The 20,420-nt window shown below is 41.7% G+C and overlaps 2 protein-coding genes across 11 annotated transcripts in view; both read right to left on the bottom strand.

The window, feature by feature from the left end:
- The window catches only part of LOC125769025 (MOB kinase activator-like 2), a 102,969-nt gene extending 89,473 nt beyond the window's left edge, over positions 1-13,496 (bottom strand). The window contains exons 1-2 of one of the 10 annotated variants that reach the window (XM_049437422.1): positions 13,390-13,496; positions 9,440-10,475 (exon numbers count right to left, since the gene is read on the bottom strand). In XM_049437422.1, coding sequence (XP_049293379.1) covers positions 9,440-9,444 — 5 coding nt within the window. In that variant the 5' untranslated portion in view covers positions 9,445-10,475; positions 13,390-13,496. Of the gene's footprint in view, positions 1-3,302; positions 4,846-5,015; positions 5,255-9,439; positions 10,476-10,681; positions 10,809-11,253; positions 11,606-12,633 lie in introns of those variants that run through there. The other 9 variants (XM_049437417.1, XM_049437416.1, XM_049437420.1 and 6 more) reach the window with 9 other exon arrangements.
- Positions 13,497-14,243: 747 nt separating this feature from the next.
- Positions 14,244-17,897, bottom strand: LOC125769018 (protein regulator of cytokinesis 1-like). The gene is made up of 5 exons (XM_049437395.1): positions 17,621-17,897; positions 17,145-17,539; positions 15,739-17,075; positions 15,544-15,666; positions 14,244-15,246 (listed from the first exon to the last, which is right to left on the bottom strand). The coding sequence occupies exons 1-5, from the start codon at positions 17,653-17,655 to the stop codon at positions 14,911-14,913; spliced, it is 2,226 nt and encodes a 741-aa protein (XP_049293352.1). The 5' UTR covers positions 17,656-17,897; the 3' UTR covers positions 14,244-14,910.
- Positions 17,898-20,420: the final 2,523 nt, after the last annotated feature.

The raw sequence follows: 20,420 nt of genomic DNA, 5'->3' as shown, positions 1-20,420 counted from the left end.
TATGAAAGCATCATGAAGCCATAATGGTAACGCAAACTGAGCTTAACACTTGGCGACAGTTAGATCTACATCCATGCATTACCGAAAATGACTAAACAACAGAACACAAAATTCATCAGACGAGGCAAACCCAACGAGAGGAAGAGAAAAAAAAACAGTAACAGAACAACATTGTTAAAAATGATTTATTACACGTTACTTCCTGTTATTCTGTGCGCGTGTTTTAAAGTGGTAGGATATGGTGCGTATCGTCATCCAACTGGCTACTTGGCTACTGTTTGCACCACAAACACGATTTCCACTGCTTTATGTTTCATATGTTTGCCCATTCGCCCCCAAAAGTTAAGATTTTCCCAAACTCTCGGTACTTTCTCACCTCATCATATGGAAAAATATTTTTTTTTGCTGTTGCTTTTTTGTACAAAGTTTGCCAAACGAACGGCACACACTACACAAATAGCGAAGATGGACGGTGGGGTTTTTTATCCTACATTTCTTATGATACTGATATTTGGTCTGTTGTTACTGTTAGTTGGAAAGGAGATTTTTTTCCCCCGTTTGAAATCGTTTTATCGCAGCCATCGCGCCAACGCATATTATATCAGCATGAGCTTTTATTATTAAGCTTCTGTTTCCTTTTTACCTTTTCCGGTACTTTATGCAGCAAAAATAACAAATCACACAAACACACCTTTTTGGTATGTCTTCGCTGAAGGGTGAAAAAAGGTGAAAAATGATTGACATGCCAGAAATGGTGTATATTATATTTTCCCTACACCCCTTTGTCAGGGTCAGGATTATTTTCCAAAACAGAAAAAAGAGCAATTCACTATAGCATCTCGTATCTGATACGAGAAGCGAATGCCAGTCAATAGGCCCAAAGCCTCTATAAAATAAAAAAAAAATCTCGTATCTGATAAAAAAAATCCCTTTCAACGCTAAGTAATAATACTAATGGGCTTAACAAGTGGGCAACTCATTTTTATTTTTATGAATGTTTTTCCACCTTTCATTAGCACTCGAACGTGGAACGTGGGGCGAAAAAGATCCACCAAACGCTGCACAACCGGACACCCCCGAAAGGATAATGAGTCAATTGAAGGCCGAAAAGAAACCTTTCCTTACTGGCCAATTTTTTGCTTGTGTTGAAATAAAAGTTGGCTACTAGGGAGTGTGTGTGTGTGTTTTTCTTAAATGACCTTCAAGTGGTGGGCACTTGAAGGGTCGCCCACACCTACCAAACGTTGCCGAGCTGGGACAAAGAAGAACCGAACATCGAACAGAATTTATTGTTACGATATACGGGCCAGCGCCGTTCTAATGGAACTAATGAAACAGAATTAGTTGTTTGCAAGACATGAAGAAATGGTAAAACAAAACTTTTGAAACATTTTTAGGTGTACTAAATTTAGTAAAAAAAGTCACTGAGAAAAAAGATCAATTTTTTTACCTGTCAATTATCAACAATTATCGTCGAGGTGTATGGAAGCACCATGTTTAAGCCAATAAGTGATTTCGACAAAGCACGAGTGTTACATGTGTCACAATATATTAACTACAAGCCTTGGTTCTGCTTTGTATTGTGACACAAAGCGAACGCTTTGAAGGCTTTAAGTGTGCGAAAAATCGATCATTGATTAGGCGTTAAATATGGCTGAATGTGTTAGGTAACGTTTTAGGACATCAACGGTTGTGGGATCGAATCTCACTAACAAACGTAATATAATTCTCTTTATTAAAGAGTTTAAAAAAAGCATTCTTTCCCCAATACCTTCGTTTCACTAGAGTTTCAGTTAAGACATTTTGTTGTCCATTTCCTTGAAGAATTTTCGCCACCTAACTCGCTTAACCACAGGACACATATTGTACGGAAGAGAGAAAAAAATCAAACCACAATATCACCCAATACCTTTCTTCCCCCAGCCTAATCGAATTTCATTATCAACCCACACACACACACACAGCCCACTTAGCCCGGATGTGGTCAACCGCGAAAACCAAGCGCAAATAATTCACCGGGATGTTGGCACCAAAATGGCACGTGGACACGCGTGACGAGGAACACACACTGTAGCCAAACTGTTGGTTGTCGCCCTTTACACCATTGTATACACCCACAACCACACAAAATGCGCAAAAAAAGGTATACCGTGACGTTGACTAATTTCATTTCGCTTCCTGTTGTCCACTTCCGGGCGACAAGGTCCCCAAAGGTTAGGGTAGAAATAGACCCAACAAAAAACCTCCTTTGCACCTCCCGTGTGGCTTCTCTTTTGACTGGAGCGTAAATATCTTCGTATGCGTGATGCGTGTACGAAAAATAATGTTGCGAACAGTTGTGCACGGTTCAATATAAACCACAAACATATTAAAACACCAGTGCATACAACGGAGTGCTTCGAATAGCCGAAACGCGATCATCCATCAGGTGTCGTGGTGAGAGGATTGGCAGAAATTATTTTTGTTTCGATAGATGAGGTTGTTAACAGGGCAGATTGTGGGTCAGAAAGGTGCGTAATATGGCGTGTTGTATGTGCTAAAGACACGCGGCTATCACTCACTCAACAAGCTAATTGATCTTTTACATAAACGCAAGAGAGCACGTTTAGAAGGAGAATGTAAAAGCACTGCGAATGTTTGATCTCCAATAAAATCCTAGCCTGTGTAACCTTAAGTTGTTCTTCCAACGTATTCTTTGTTAATAATTATCGTCCAAAAAGGAACAAATTCAAATTCCAATCAAAAGTTCATCCAGCTTGCAGCTATTTCTCTCCCAGAAGTATGGAAAGGTTTTACTTCTTAATTGCTTTGCTCGATAATTGTACCAAAACACTGCTTTTCCGAAGTTTTTCCAATCTCCCAAAAAAGAAGGTTACAGGGGAATGGAAAATTAACTTACTTGCAATTGCTTTCAACTGTTGTTTAATTTATCTGCTGCTTGAAATCAGGCAAAAAACCAGGAGCAATATTGGGACCGATATACCCAGAGATGAATGTAATCAACCATGAAGATGATGATGATAATTGCGAGGAAAATACTTCCCGGAACGAATCGTTTTCGGGGGGTTAAGAAGGACGGTAAAAAAAACAGCGTACGATACCGCGCAATAAAAATGCGAGAAATTAAGAAACTTTTCTTGGACACCAAGAACACAGCCATCGAGACAAGAAGATATGAAGATATGGAAGATGAGGAGATACCCATAAAATATTGGAGAATATATTAATATGCTCCAAACTTCTTGCTCATACCAAGAGATATGAGATAGGTTGCGGTGCTCGGTATTTTGGTGAAAACTAACCTGCAGAAACATGTAACCGTTTCCTCGACATCCAGCGGCAGTATGATACCGGAACCGCCCATTATCTTGCTGAGATTACTGGCGGACGCTGATGGACCACCGGACGACCCATCGTTACTAGGGATGGACGAGTAGCGCACCGAGAGATTCTTCGACGCCGATGTTGCCCGGCTAGTAATGGCGTTCAGGACGGCCGTGGTCCACATTTTCGTAAAGCGGCTACTACTTAAACCACCACCTCCACTACCACCGTTCATAGTCGTCAGACGACCGCTCGCGTAAACCAACACTTTTGGGGACACTTTTTCGACTCGCAACTAACTGTGTTTTCGACTTAATTGTTGTCGTTTGTTTTTGCGATATTAGTTCAAATCTTGACCAAATTGACAGATAAACCAGTCCACGTCGATCATTATTGCGAGACGTCATTCACTTAACACCCTCGGTACTAGGCAAGCGGCTTCAGCTGATGGCAAACAGAGCCGCACTTCATTTCTCTTACACACAGCACAACAAACAGGCTGGAAAATTGAGAAATTTAAGCAACACCTCATTCATCACGATCTACTAAAAGATGGGCAATACCAAACATACGCACACAGCTGTAAACCCACATCGATGGACTGGTACGCCACCCTCGTACAACACACCACACCTTCGCTGCCCTATTGTAATGGTGCGGGTGATAAATTTCACATGATTATTTATGTGTTTCCGCGCTTGACACGGATGGAAAATTCACAGCTTCTTTCTGGCACAGAAATTGGGTACGATGGATGATTACTAACTGACAGTGTGAAAGTGGGATCGCAAAAAAAAGAAGTAACTCTCCAACCTAGACACTGTAAATTGTGCGATTTGTATAGATGTCACACAGTGCACTTCATCGATCAGTATCGCAGTAACACATCTACAGAGGTGGAACTCCCGAGAACAACACTTCCTTGCGACGCCTCTCGTCAAGATCTCCAAGCCTGTAGAACAAACGGATGAACAAAGAACCTATTTCTTGACACGTATTCTTTATCACGCACTGGGACGATCTACATCACACAGCACGCTCCGTAGGACACCCTGGAGGACGGTTCACAACGGACTAGGGCAGCGACACCCGATGACACTATTTGAGTAGACTCACCGCAGGCAAACAACGCCTGTACAAAACACCTGTATGCGCGATACGGTTTGGTACATCTACTGCGCGGTGTATGCATTTGGGAGGTTTCTACGAAACTATGTCAAGCGGTGTTTGCAGGACCGCGAGGTACGGTGCTGAAGGTTGCGCTGTACAGATAAAACAGTGAAAAACAGGGGATTGTTATGCGTCGTGGTGGAAGGAAAAGTTTGAGGCAGCTATTATCACCTAGTGCACACAACCACTAGCACACAGTTTGGAGCGAGATAAGCAAAATGGTGAGTCTTCATCAATGGAGGAACCGCTCTGAAAGTTGCCCACTAAAATACACTACCGATACTACGTCTAAACTTTGGATCTTTCGGTTGTTTAGGATGCGTTCGAGATGTACTAAATCGATTGCAGATCTTATCACCCACTAATGCACTAATGAAGATGCTTCAGATATAAGGTGATCTTCAAGGGTATCACAGACTCTCCAACAAGATCGACGACTCCTCATGGATATTCCACACAAAGCTCACTAGATCGGGTACCCGGATATAGCTAGGTCAGGAAAATTTCTCAATTTTGCCCACCATTCGCACGAACTACGGTCACGAACTCTCCAACACGCCCGCCCAACAACGACGACAGGCTCGCACAAAAAGGCGGGCGCTTCTGCTGCTGCCCGTTCGTTTCGCTGCTATCCAAACCAACACAGAGACCTGGCCTGCATCGATTGCCGATGGTCGAGGCACACGCGAAAGCTTCCTATCTCCCAACCCCTCTCCCCAAAACACTCCCAACACGCAGGCTATGATACGAAACAGCGCCGAACAACGTGAACCGCGCAACACAATAAGATATGGTTGCGTTTTGGGCTCTCGATCAAGCCTTGCGCACCCGGTTACCACCCCCCCCCCCCCCCCGCCGGGAGGGGGGTGTTTGCCACCAATCGGCCGGAGGGAAAATGTGTGCCATTTCCATCGTTCCACACACTGGCGCGAGGGGCATCCAAGCAAAACAGTCCGCGTGTGGTGCTGCTCGTGGTGTCTCTCACATACAGCGCAACCGCCCCGTTTCTCAGCGTGTAGAAGCCATGGAGGCGGAACTAGTGGCAAGCTGATCGTACGCAACTCGCGAACACCACACACCACCACACACGCGCATCGCGCACATCATTTTGGCAAGAGCGGTACATGCAGGTGTTGGTGACCCGTAAGAAAACTCCAAGTGTGTACAGTGTGGTACCAATTGGAAGAAGTAAGCCGTTTTTAAATATTTTATAATTAAATTAAAAAAAAAATATTACAATAAAATCTAGTAAGTAAAAATGTTGAATCATTAAAATATTAAGAAAATAATTGAAATTTTATTGTATCTCAACAACAACTCGTTCTCTTGCTCTTGTTCACGTTGGATGCACGTTTTCTGCTGATTTTTGATACTTTTAGCATCGATCGAATTTTCCCACACGGCGCCATATTTCACTGCTGAAGCTTTGCGTCTGTTCCTAACCTTTCCAACACATCCATGATCCATCATGCACCGCTGTCAATGTAGACTAATTTACATACACTTCTGAGGTTTACCTCCCCGCCCCATCCACATGATCCATTCAACCATTTTCCTGTTTTTCTTCTGCTACTTATCATCATATGAGTTTCCATCACGTTTTCGGAATTGTTTCGCCTGCATGTGTGAGTTTCTTTCTCTATACCGTTTTTAGTATTTTTTTTGCGATTATCACACACCAACAACCAACAACAAAAAACTCGCTGTTTCACTTCATACAACATTTGTGTGGGCAAATTTTCCTCACCCAAAAAAACCCCACCTAATTAGATACGGAGTGCTCACGTTTCAGGATATGGAAACAGAACAGCGGAAGAAAAGGAAAAGAAAAAACTAAACCTTCTCTACCACTTCACAACATTTTTCCAGCAGCGGGTAAAGGAAAATTGGCAAACAAAACAACACCACCATTGTACGACTTCTTGCGGGGGGTGGTGGGCATACGTTCGAAAGATTTCGTTGCGTTGTGCACCGTAACAAACAATGCCAAATAATGTGAAGTACAGCTACAAACTCCTTGACACACCATATGCGTTCAAATCGGCGATCGATTGAGCAGTACAGCAAAGGTGCAATAGCCAGGTGTGATGCAGCGCGATAAGAGAAGATATCGGCAACCGATGATTCATCGTACATTTAATTTGACACGCGCATTCGAAACGTGATTGAACGATACAAGCGGGTTAGAGAGCAACCATTGATTGATCGTCGTAATAGATCACGGTGCACGGAATATCATCTTATGTTTGGCGAATTCATCAATTAAAATGCAAAAAAAAACAAGCAAAACCACCCCCTACCTTCCTCCCACCCTTCCTCACACCCACACTTCTACATAGCTCATGTATGCAAATGAAGAGATTTTTTTTGCCATGGAAATGATACTTTGCTTCTGTTCGTTTTCTATTGGATTTCCCTGGACCTTGTTTCCTTGTTGACTTGTGGCGTACAAAGTGAGCGAAAATCCAATTTTTGCCTTATGGCTGCGCCACAGCGCCTACCGTAAAAGGGGGCTTATACACGTTTTTCCTCGGTACGCGGGGTTTTCCTTTCTCCATTTTGAATTCCAGCTTGCTGGTTTGTGGTACCCCGGAAAAAAAGGTTTCTCTCCCCCCCCCCACCTCCCCCCCCCAACCCACTACAAAGCGGAAAGGGGTGTTCAATATGAACAATTTTGTGTGGGGGGTAGGAGTGTGGGGAAAACTGAGAAAAACTAATACTAATGTGAAGGAGTAAACACACTTCTTGACCACATACACGTACATGAAGTTTTTTTCTACTTAGAAAAGTTAAATTATTTCGTATTGGAAAACATAAGTCTCGGATGTTTCTAACTAAGATAACTTTTTGTAACATAATTTTGTAAAAAAAAATCACTTTTCTTCTTTTGTAAAGGGAGCGTTATCCAACGGGTATTCTTATAGCGCGGGGGCGGCCCGGTGGTGCATGCGATAAACGGCTCCGGTCCACACGGCAGGATCGGGTTCAAATCCCATCTGGACCGTCTCCCCGGAGCATGGACTGACTATCCGGCTACGTGGTACAATAAGTCTTGTAAGCCAGAAATGGCCGGCGTGACCTGTAAGGTCGTTAAAAAGCCAAAAAGAAGAAGATTCTTATAGCTTTTATGTTTTTTTTTTAATTTATTTTCCTGTCTTCTTTTCATTTTGTGACCGATCGTTGGAATCTTGTCTGACTACTTTTTTCACAATTTCCAACAATTTCTCCATTTTCTGTATATTTCTGTTCGTGTTATGTGATTTTTTAGTTGTAGTATCTCATTTTTGTCTTTTCTTGAAAAGTCTTGTTTGTCTTCATTGAATGGACAACTTTACGTTTGCATGTTACCCCAGGTGCCCGTATGAGATGAAAATTATGCATCAAATAATTTACTTTACATCGATCCATTGCATAAATGCTTGTTAGTCCATTGAGATGGTTTGGTAGTTTATGCATCAAGACCGCTACAAATTCCCATCCAAATTGTTCCTCTACACTAGAGGAATTGAGTATAAAGCTCATGGGGAAAAATCAAATCATGAAAAGCAAGAATTGGTTTAGCCAGGATCTTTAAGGATTTTAAGGACCAAAATTGATCAAACTCTAAATATTAATTAATTTCCCAAAAAAAACATATCAATCTTTAAAGATTCTGTTAAAATGCATGAATCTGTAATGTTTTATTAAATGCAGAATATTCACTCATGATATGTAGCGGATCGCGAAGATCTCCCCTTTTTATTTCAAAATCGTTCAGAAATACAAATATTTGTCAGGCAATTGAGATATTTATACTATATTTTTGATAAAAATTTTTTTAGTTAATTTTTTTTAATCGTGCTAAACAAATATCCTTTGGATATTCAAAAATCTTCGGAGCGGCGATCCTTGATACGAATGTATTTTCTACACTGAAGATATTAATGACTGTTTTCACATGAAATTGTACAACGCCCCAACAGATCTATAGCGAAAAAAATAAAACAAGCAAAAATTTCCATCGACATGAAGCCACTTGGGTCGTACATCCTATTCTGCATATGACATCACTCCCCAGTTTGCCTCAGAGTATGGATGATATTAGAAAATCGATACCTTTGTGCAAAAAAGCGATGAAAGAAATGCGCTCCGGATGATCATATTTACACTATCGGTCCTTTCAAAATGGAACACGGCTGAAGAAAAACTCCTTCAAAACCAGCAAACCGTTTAGTTGCTGAGGTGTACATTCGGCGGAGCCAATACTCCCAACAAGTGGGCAAACGACGGGTGGCTTCCTGTACTCTTCCCCAAACACCCCAAGGGTCAAGAGTGGAGTAAAGATAGCGAAAGAATAGATAGAAGAGACGCTACACTTCCGTGTGCACCGCAGAGATGAATGTGTCCTTCGTTCGAAATGCTCTTGACATGTAAGAAAAGAATGGACTCAAGCAAATACCTATCTTTTCATTTGCCTGAAGAATCCTCTTTTATGTATTAATTTATAAAAGATATTTCCTACGGTACACCTCAAATCTGACCGTCGATTTCAAGTATTGTTTCCTCATACTACTAGGTTAGCGATCGATATGAAAAGAAAATTTAATAAACGGTTATATTTACCAGCGTTATGTTTGGGAAATATGTTAGACTTAATTATACCTCAATTTGAACATTTCGTTCTAGATATTTTCCACAAAAAAAAATAGAGAAAATTGATACTTTCCACATCGGACAGGAAGTAACCCATTATTCCACGGGAAAAAGGGTCAATTATGTACCAACTCAACTGTTCAAAATATGTCCCATTCCCTTTCAAACAGCTGTCTCTACGGTAAACACATATTTGTCGTATGGTTTCGATCGATTTTTCTACAAGTCTGCGGTTAAAAATAGTTGTACCTGCCGAAGAACGCGTATTGCTATCGCGTAATGGAAATTATTCAAAATGAAAACGCAAACTTACCCCATAAACCAGTCCACCGTGTCGCGCAGATATTCTGGAAGTCGCTCCAGTTTGACGGCTTTTCCCGGGCTGACCGCGGTAGCAACGACAACAAAACGTGACGAGGTGACGATGACGCACGTTCACACTGGTTCCGGATGTTGTCCGGAAATGGTGAGGCTTCGATTACCTTTCTCTGTCCCGCACAACGATAACAACCCACCCCCCCCAAAAAGGCGTAATATTTTGAGGGCCGCCGATTTCCTTCCCTTGGGGAACCTTTTTCCTTGCACACTCGTATCTAGAATTTTTTTTACGTTTTATAAAGCTTCACAAGATTACGTTCAAGGTGTTCCCCAGGTGGAACTATTTTTTTTTTTAAAGGAAAATAAGTAAAAGAGTTAAATTTTCTTTCTTTTTCCTTTTTTTTTACTTAACCTCCTAATAACAAACACTACTTTACGCCTTTACTTCTTCACCAGACACTTCATACACACATCATGCAGCAAAACAACAACGGATACGCAACAACACTTTTCAACACAACAGTCGAAGTAACCGCTCACTACTCACTTCACCGTTCTCACTTCGCGCACTACTACTTCGTGCTGAGATAACGCGACCGATGGGTGGGTGGATGGGCAGATTTTCCCTTCTCACAACGCGTGAAAACGCGTGAACCAGCAACCTGAGTGCTTTTTATGTAATGCGATCGACCATTCCAAGAACGTTACCGCTCATCTCACGCGCGGGGTCGCTTGCTCACAGGTTTCACGATTTTCAAGGAGGTAAATTAGCTTAATCACAGCGGGACTGTTTTTCGCACCGGAACCATAGAACTTCGCACACGTTCCAGCATTCGGAACAAAACAACACCCTCTGTATGCAGCAACGGTGATTCAACTTCTTGCTGCCTTACTCGCAACAAAACACTCTGTTGCTGTTAGTGCCAATGATGCTGTTGACCGTCACACCTTTCCACTCATCTCACTGATCTCTGGCAAAATGGTACTACGGCATACGCAACACACAGAATATACGACTGGTGAGTAGTGGTCTAAAAGTATAAAAATAAAAAGTTATGAAATACTGTGGATGGGGAGAGTTTTGTTCTTTTGTTTTACAGTGCCCCTTTTCCTAACACCATTTGTGTGTGCTTTCGATATCGTTGATGAAGGACGAAGAAAAACTGTCAATCAATACAAGTCCTTCGGTCAGCTGTAGCAAGTGCGTAATCGTAGACGAGTTTTACAAGAAACTCACCGCAAAAGGGTCACCCTCAACGGGCAGGGAAATTAACGTAATTTTCGTAACGATATTTCTGATGCCATTGGGGGAAGCATATATACTTAACTGGATGACTTGGTGGAAATAGAAAGTACCTATCTAGCGCGTGAGAATGGGAGAGCGAAATGGCGATTCGAAAATAGAGCTATAGTGAGCGATCTTAGTAGGAGAACTTTACTTCTAGCAGCCGACCTACTTCAATCTAGGTTTGTTTGTTGTACGGCAATATAATAAAAGATTTTTGCAGCATTTTCTACGAGACATAAAACTGGACCTGCGGCTTTTGAAGCACATCAGTATGTGCTTCTATAAGCAGATTAACGTTCAGTATGGTCACATTTACGCAATACATTATTGGCTCTTGCGACGTAGACAACAAAGAATATCGACAGCGGTTGTGTTAAACTGAAGAGGAGATTACAGATATGAAAAAAACCTGACACTGCTGACTACAGAGTGGTTAATGTGGAAGTGATACCAATTTATAGCTTTCGCTCTCCCGCTTTACTAGTAGAAATACTACGCATTTGGTTGTGCTTGCATGTTACCTTATCGTACTTATTTTGCGATGAACCTAACAATATACAGCACCTTCCATTGAATCTACCTTTTGTTTACAATTCTTCCATTCCGTACTAGAGATTCGAATTCTTCCTTGTACTTCTGCACACCGTCATTACATTCGTTAGTCACTAAAACTTTTCCTCGCTGTAGAATGTACAAAACTGAACTGAAAACTTGAAAAATTCAGCTCTTCAACGAAGGTACGGCTTATTGGCCTCAAAACGCACCACAAGGGGCAACAGGGAACTTACACAACACAACAAATTTTTCACTCTCGCTTCGGGACAGACTGTCACAGTCAGGACAGTTTCGTATGAATCTTTGCCAAAAGCAAAAAAAAAGGCGATCAGGCGATAGCCGTTTTATGCTCTGAGTAGCATACATTTTAGGTAAATCCTGCTCTTTTGCTGTTACACTACATCTCTTGTTCTCTCTCTCTTTTTCACTCTGTTATCTGTTAAACATTAATGTTTTGCTCGGAATGCTACACTTTTCTCGACGAGTGAAGGCTTTTACTCTCGCAAAATTGGAATGTTTGGTCCTTGTTCGAGTGTTTGTGTGGTTGTAATCCTTCTTGTTTGGAAAACTCCGATGACTTTTCCTTCGCGTTTTGACAGTTCTTCCCATTTGTGGCGGATGGGGGGAAAACCTGACCTTTTCCAAAAATTTACATTTCCAACACCGGGATAACGGATCGTACTAAAAGCATTAAAAGCATTTCATTAGAGTGTAATTTCAGTTGAATATTTTGCGACATTTAGGGAAAATTCATCGTAATTATCTTACCCATTTTATTAACAAAAAAACGATTCGCCGATTCATTGGCACATGTGTGCATCGTGTTGCTGATTAAATCACAAGCGTCGAGCAACATCTTTCCTTACTCGTGTCCAAAACTCGAGAAATAATCATTTTTCCTTTCTTTCTTGGTGGAAAACAACACACTTTCTACAACGGAACCGCAAACAAATCCTCTGTGCGTGTTCTAGAGGAGATTCTGTCACTTTTCCGAAAAAACATCTCGCATCTCTTTCGCTCCTATACGTACAACTGTCAAACGATCTAACCTCGCCTTCACTCCTGTTCCTATCCTTGCTCTGCCTTTTATCAACAGTCAGTGCATAACAACAAGAATAATCTGTCACAATATTGCTTCATCCTGCTTGCACGTAAGCACCGCATGGTGTTTTCTCTTTCTTACTCCATCACGCACGCAGGCACGCACACATACAATTTCTCCGCAAAACCCGGAACACAAGCGCACTTTGATCTTGAGCGAAGAAAGTGGAATGATTATGGCGAATGGTGAAATAATCACCCTTTCTTTTTTCCCTTCACCCTTTTCCAAATGTTGGAAAACTCACCTACCTGCACGTGAACGTCGTTCGTTGCATCGAAAAAGGCAAATTTCCACAGTAACAACAGTTTTATGCTGATAGAAGACAATCGACACAACGCACACACGAGTGTGCTAAACACGGAAGCAAAATAGCCTTACTCTTCACATATGCACCACACAATTAAAGCACGATTATTCTCTCCAAGCACCCTTTTTCACTTCTTACTGAAGTAGTCGCATCGTTTCTTCTGATTGCAAATGGCTTGAGCGGGCTGCATGAAGCAATAACATTCGATCCGCAACAATCAATCAGCGAAAAGCAGGAAGGCCAGTAAATTGACTCTGCGGACGATTGTGTACTCTACCACACGCACACAATGATAGTGGGGGACGGTTACGGAAAAGATTGCATTAGCGCTTTTCCCATTCCGTACTTGCAAACGAGAACCCTTCTCTGCCCTCAACCGGACGTAAAGGTTGCACTAAAATTATATTTTATCTTTATTATATTCACCTTACTTAGCCGCAAAATAATCGCTTTCTATACGGATAGGTTCTATCGTTTTTGTTGTTGTGTTTTTTTTTTCCAACACTGTGCGGAGGGGTGAACACACATTGACGGGTAAAACCAAACCAATCGTGCAAGCAAATTTCCGTCCTTACAATACGGGATAAAAATCCAGAACCGGTGATGGGGTTCCCCTGTTCCACTTGGCACTTTCTTCGGTACGTTATTTATGGGCGCACACGAACCACAGTGGAACTTTTGCTATACGATTACCGAGTTTTCTGTGAAGAAAGAACTATTTTCCGTGCCGCCGATTCGGAATCATCTTTTCACAGCGATAAACTTGATTATGGATGGATTGTTTGAGTGCAGGGAAAGGAGCGGAAGATGAGCATAGCGAACAACAACAACAAGGTCACGGCGGTCTCCATTGCGGTCATCATCGTAGACATCTAAATGTCATTGTTTTGAAGGGAAACGTTTCGAATTTTACTTTCAGCAAGAAAAAGATAGGTATTGCAATATTTACAGAAAAATTTAGCGATATTTATTAAAATAATATTTTCCATCAAACTAAACTATGCATAGGCTTACATTTATGAGCAAAAGTTCCAAAATTCGACAAATTTGTTTACCTTCGCTGGGGCAAACATTTGAAATTAACGTTAACTGTCAAAGATTCACGGTTTTGGATTCTTTTTCCACAAATTTCACATTATTTTTTCGTTAGTATTTGCTCCTATATAAATTAATACATTTCTCTTTGGCGAAGATTGTAAAATGGATATAAAATCATTGCTTTCATTTTATGGGTGCAAAATTAATCGTACTCGTGACGACGGACGCTTTTGGGTACGAGCAGCCAAGCAAGAGGAAGCAAGAGTAGGAGCAAATGACCGGCCGAGCAGACGATGAACATTTTCGTGTTCATTCGAGAGATTTGCGCTCTTATCGTGAATTTATGGGACAGCGCAGTCATTTTTAGAGGGTCGGCTTTTTTTTTGTATGGAGTTTGGATGAATTTGTGGTCATTTTTGTCGCTAGGGACCACTTCTTTCAGACACGTGCTGCAAGTTTTGGGCAATCGTGTAGTGACGAAATATCGAATATAAAAGAGAGCTAGTTAATTTCGGTTAGTTGATTATAATTCTTTTATTCGTTAACAGTAGATTAAAGTGATTTTGTACCGATAGTTAAGCAAAGTTTCGATCAGCTTAAAATTATTCTCTTATCAATATCAATGCACGTCAGGTGCGTTTAGGAGGGAAAATCAGAAAGAGAGCAATACCCGCGACCATTTGTTTTCCAACGCAAGAGTTGTGTGTATTAAAAAAACACATTAGAATTTAAATGGTGTGGTTGAAATAAACAAATAATAAAAATAATCCTTTGTACATAATATTGTTAACCGCTGTGCGTTCGGAAGAGATCACACTTCTGTGCAGCTCTACGGGACAGCTGAACAAGAATTAATCGCAAAACCGAGGGGAAACGTGATCCGTTGTGGTACTGCATCGAATCAGTTCCAGTGGAACACATACACAAGTGCCCTTATTTTGTAGGGTTTCTACATTAAATTATTCTACTATTCGTTCGTTAAAATGTTAACATCTCTCTCTCTCGATCGTTTAATGCAACATTAAGCATGAGATTAGACCTAAGCCAATGTTGTTAAGCGTACGTACTTACGTGATGATTACAATCTTCTCGCATTACAAATTTTCTGCATGTTTTAACTGTAAATTACACAAATATGCAACAAGGCGTGCGCGCCAGAGGACGGTTAAACGGGGGTTAAAATATGATGGGACAATTTTTAGCGGCTGGCTTTAGCCGTCTTGTACCACCGCGTGTGCTGTTTACGATCGACATCGAATGGTTAGTGCCGATGCCCGGCGATCGCAGCGGCATTGTGGAGCAGGCAACGGGTGAATGCGAAAAGCTGACGGGAACATCCACTGGAGGTGCCGGAGTTGTTGGTTCAACGTTTTCTTCCCCTTCGGTGTCTGATGCTGGTGGCAGTTTCATCTGTTCCACAATTCGCTGTTGTTGCAATCGAGTAATGCGCCGCGATTGATACTTCTCGGGAACGACAGACGACCGGTTGGGAACGTTGTTTTCGAAGAAGTTCTAAAATGCAAGTGAAAACAAAGATCAAATTCGGTACCATCACAAACATTAGTTATATTTGTAATTGGTCAACTACGTGCGCTACTACTGCCAAGGACATTTATGCTCTCAACGAAAGATCGGATTTGTTAAGATAAATTGCTTAGTGCGACGAATGCTTCGTTTCGTTTGTGTCATGAAGGGTTCGATTGTCTAATTTATTTCCACCACCACAAACTATTTACACATATAAACATTTATAAACACACACATTCAACACGTTGGTCGACCGATACCCTCCGGACATCATAAACATACCTCAATTTTTTCGTAACACACCGATTCCTGCAGAATAGTTCCATCTTCGGAGGTTACAGTCACCGATGGGACTTTAGCCATCGATACGCTGCGTCGTTTTCCCTGCGATTTTCGACGCGATCGCTAAAATAGAAATCGAACAGAAAACGTTAGCTATGTCAACTAGAACAATAAACTGCAAATTGTAACACCTACCCGCTTCTGGGCAGCTGAGTTTCCTGTCTTGGTGTCATACACCTTGATAGCTGGCACTTTACCCGGTGCAGTTTTTGCGATTGCAAGTTTCGTTCCCGTTCGATTGATGGCGGATGTACCGTGCGGCACCGGACTGTTCAGCTCGCGCAGAAGCGATCGTTTAGCGTGCATGGTATTGTTTGTCGGTGTGGCCATTTTACGCTTTAGGTAAGAACCCGCCTTTGTGGCAGATTTGGCTAACAGCGGTGTAATCGGCGCTTTCATGGTGGAACCTCCTCCTGCCATTAGACGCGATCGATTGCTTCCCATGATGGACGATGATTTAATCATCGAATCACCACCACGTCCTGGTGTGCGGCCGACGGATGACATACCCAGTATACCGTTCGCCTTCTTCCGTGCGCTTGAGATTTGATGTTTGCTTTCCTCTCGCTGCTTCCACTGCTGTTCGATCACCTCCTGCACACTCGTGCCGTACACGGTAAACTGGCGCCCATGCTCTTCCTCGTACTGCTTACATGTTTCCAGCAGCTTCGCTTCGATCTTTGGCAGCTGGCAACTGATCCGCCGCCGTTCCTTTTCCTCCTCTAGCAGCTTTCCTCCGCGATTGTTGTACCGTGTCGGATCGTTCGATTTGTTCTCGAGCGCCAACATTCGGTCCCACATTTCTTGACGCTGGTGCACCATCTGGAAGATCGCTTCATTCTCATTGTAGAACGTCTTCAAATTTTCTAGCTCGAGCTCGTGAATCTTCAGCGTGTCTTCGTTGAATTCTTCCATGTAGAACGTACTGAAACGGGCTCGCTCGTCGATCGATTTCATGCAGCGTTCCCACCATTCGGTGATTTCATACCGGGTACGCTCAATGAATGTTTTTATATTTTCGCGCCGCAACGTTTCACACCGATCGTGCTCGGCGAACAGCTTGTCGAAGGTGGTCTGCGTGTACGAGGTTAGCTTTTCGAACTTTTTCACCACGGCCGGATCGGTTTCGAGACAACGCCACAACCGTTCCAGCTTACGCCGTACGTCGTCGATGTGCTGCTTGAGGCTTTCGTACTGCGCTACCGTTTCCTCGTGCAGCATACGCAGTCGGTGCATGTTTTCACGTGTCGGCGGGAACTTCCGTGCATTCAGCAACCTTTGATGCTCATCGGACAACGAAATCGTTTCCAGACAGCTCATGAGTTTTTTCGTTTCACGCCGCAGATCTGTAATCTCGTCCAAACGCCGCAACTTCTCTGCCATTAGATGATCGAGATACGAGCGGAACTCGGTTAACTCGTGTGCCGTTGGCAGTGGATCCTTCGACAGCGTTTGTGGTTCTTCGGTGAGTTCTGTGACAACAAATAAAACAAAAATGTAATGTCTATGCATAGCCTATTCACAACAACTTAAATCGCTACCTTCACACAACGTTTCCATCTCGAGCAAATACTCATTGATAATTTCATGCCGTTCGTTAAGCTTCCGTCTCATCTGCTCAAGACTCGCATCTAGTGCTGCATGTTGCTGTAGCAGTGGCTTTGCTTCAGAACCGGCAGGCAAACAAGGATGCTGCTCACCAAGCAGACGCTGCAAATTTTGGGATTCCTGCTTTAACTGTGCTATTTCCGTAACAAAGCGCAGCTTTCGCTGGAAGCTTTCTTCATACACTTCCTCGAAAAATGATGTCATATGTTCCGGTAGCCGTTCGATGTAATCCAAGCAAGTGTTTCTGTCGAACATTTCACTCCACAGCTCATACATACGTTTGAAGCCGGCCGTACAGATCGTCTGCATCTGCAAATGTATCTTATGGCTGCAAATAAAAACCCGAAACAACAGTGAATGTGGACACGGATGGTGGAAAAATAATATGGCGCACACCGCATCGACTTACAATGCATCATCGTCCATGGATGTTGATGACTCCATTATGTTTTGTATATCCTTTTAGTGTGTTTCTTTTATATAAACTTGATAAAAATCCTCGATCTGAACTGCAATGCCAACCACACTGGCTACTTTGGGCTGATGTTTCTTTCTAATCACGAGTGATTCGTTTGTTTAATCACGAAACCCGGCACCAAGCGAACGATAGCGATGCGACGCACACAGCTAGGAACGAACATAGAAAAAGTACGTTACAGGAAACGTCTTCTTGGGCATTTAAATTCGCTACCCCGCGCTTTCAGTTCAGTGGATGACAACCGTGACATTTGACAGGTTTGTTCAAATTGTTCGAAAATAACGGGTAAAAATTAAATGCAGAATGCTGGTTTCGTAAACATGTTAACTTCTTCATCTTCCATAAAGCAATACATAAAATAGCTGTGTACGTATTTGTAGCATCACGATCCCTAGTTATATAAAATTATTCATAAATAAAGTATTCTGTATAAACGATTTGCAGCATATTTGAAATGGACAGAAAATGTAGCCTTTTCGTTTGGAATCCTTGCAATCTTTCTATGCTAATAATTATGTTTGATCTAGTACAACACAACAGGTACTTTGTTTAACACGTTGTGTGCCATGTCTATCATTTTTGATAGACAGTGAAGTTTCCTGGGGGGCCATGTCTATCATTTTTGTCAGACAGTAGTTTTCATTTTCAAACTGTTATTTTTCCGCGGTGGGTGCGCTTTTCTACTTACAACCTTCGGCAAATATTAAGATAAGACTTTTATGAAACTAATTACATAGTTGGTTTCCGCAAATCTTCAGTCCATCAATTTATAAAAGTATATTTTTGGGATGCCTTTTTTCGAAAAATTTTGCGTTTTGTTCATTCTGCTATCTCTTATGTCGCGCCGTTTGATCGTCTGCTGTGCGAGTGAGACAAATATATGCTTGAACAACCGACGATGCCCGACCAGCCAAACCAATACGCTTTCTCGCTTTGGCAGGTTTGATTGTTCATAAGACAGAACGAGAAGGTATGTTGATATTGCTACACGGGTGGACGTCAAAACTGTCAAATTTGGAAATTGTCGTGTAATTTCACGTTAAATTTCGCAGAAATTATATTGTAGAATATCTCATAAAACACGGTTTATTCCTGCAAAATACACTTACCAGCACCTTTCTGCAAGAACATTTGGAAGATAGCATCCTCTTAACACGTTGTGTGCCATGTCTATCATTTTTGATAGACAGTGAAGTTTCCTGGGGGGCCATGTCTATCATTTTTGATAGACAGTAATCGTCATTTTCAAACTGTTATTTTTCCGCGGTGGCTGCACTTTTCTACTTACAACCTTCGGCAAATATTAAGATAAGACTTTTATGAAACTAATTACATAGTTGGTTTTCGCAAATCTTCAGTCCATCAATTTATAAAAGTATATTTTTGGGATGCCTTTTTTCGAAAAATCTTAACGTTTTGTTCATATTGTTATCTCTTACCGTGCAAATAGACCTGGAGCGATATTTCTCAGTGAGATATTTCGCAAAGTAGCTCAATTTAGCAAACAAAGGAAAATCGCTGGGCGAGACATTTCTTTGGCTACTGTGATGATATAATTCTATGTGTTTCTATGGCAACGACGTTTAGATGTTGTTTTTTATATATGAACTTTTCATCGCATTTCATCGCATCGCAACGAGAGATATCTCACTGAGAAATATCGCTCCAGGTCTATTTGCACGGTTATGTCGCGCCGTTTGATCGGCTGCGGTGCGAGTGAGACAAATATATGCTTGAACAACAGACGATGGAACGGCGCTTCACAAGAGATAGCAATATGAACAAAACGTCAGATTTTTCGAAAAAAGGCATCCCAAAAATATACTTTTATAAATTAATTTACTAAGGGTTTCCGAAAACCAACTATATAATTAGGTTCCTGAAAGTCTAATCTGCATATTTGCCGAAGGTTTTTTGTAAAAATGTGGTATCTCCGCGGAGAAATAACAGTTTGAAATTTACATTTCCTGGGGGGCCATGTCTATCAAAAATGATAGACAGTCCATTTGTAAACAAAAACGCCGTGGCCTGCTAGGAAACATCGCCAAAATAAGCGTGGCACACAACGTGATAGTATATAAACACTATATGAGCTTTACCTAGATACATAAATGACCTTGATATTTAAAGGACTATTATCCGTGGAAATTGATTAGCCGGCATCAGTCCGGTCCCGAGTACCCCGGATAATCGTCGTTCTACTGTACAACTGACAATCGGTGAGATTTTCGAAAATGCAACCTTCGCGCCATCACTGCACGCTTAGCAATTGTCGCGTTTGCGAACGCCTGCGAATGGTTTTGCGTACCACGTCAAATACCGGGCAAAATACAATCCGGATCGAATATTAAAAATCGGATATCACCAATTAGACGCAGCTTCGAGTAGCATTAAGGTAAAAATCTTTGAATTCGGGTAATCAAACTTGGCCGGTTTTTTCTCATTTCATTATTGTTACCGTACCATCAATATCATAATCATAACCACGATTCCAATACAGCTTCCAAAACGGATCGAACACCGATATGCTGTGGGCTATATTTATCTAGCAAGATGTCCAAATGCGTTGTTTATACCGACATTGTTGAAGCAAGTTCAACATACTAGTGATAAATTCATTCAATGCAGCCATGCATTTGTTCACGATATGGGAATTTTGTTTTTGAATTAACAGCGATTCTTCTGTTTTAAAAATAATATTGACATTCACAATAATTATATACAACACGTA

This window comes from Anopheles funestus, chromosome 3RL (assembly GCF_943734845.2).
Source record: "Anopheles funestus chromosome 3RL, idAnoFuneDA-416_04, whole genome shotgun sequence".
NCBI lineage: Eukaryota > Metazoa > Arthropoda > Insecta > Diptera > Culicidae > Anopheles > Anopheles funestus.
This window is presented reverse-complemented; position numbering and strand designations above follow the sequence as displayed.

Bases quoted from the DNA above. Each gene is read 5' to 3' on its own strand.
- LOC125769018 (XM_049437395.1), bottom strand. From the start codon at position 17,655: ATGGAGTCATCAACATCCATGGACGATGATGCATT. The intron at 17,540-17,620 runs GTAAGTCGATGC...TTTTATTTGCAG, and splicing joins TCCATGGACGATGATGCATT to CCATAAGATACATTTGCAGA. The intron at 15,247-15,543 runs GTATGTTTATGA...CTTGCATTTTAG, and splicing joins TGTGTTACGAAAAAATTGAG to AACTTCTTCGAAAACAACGT.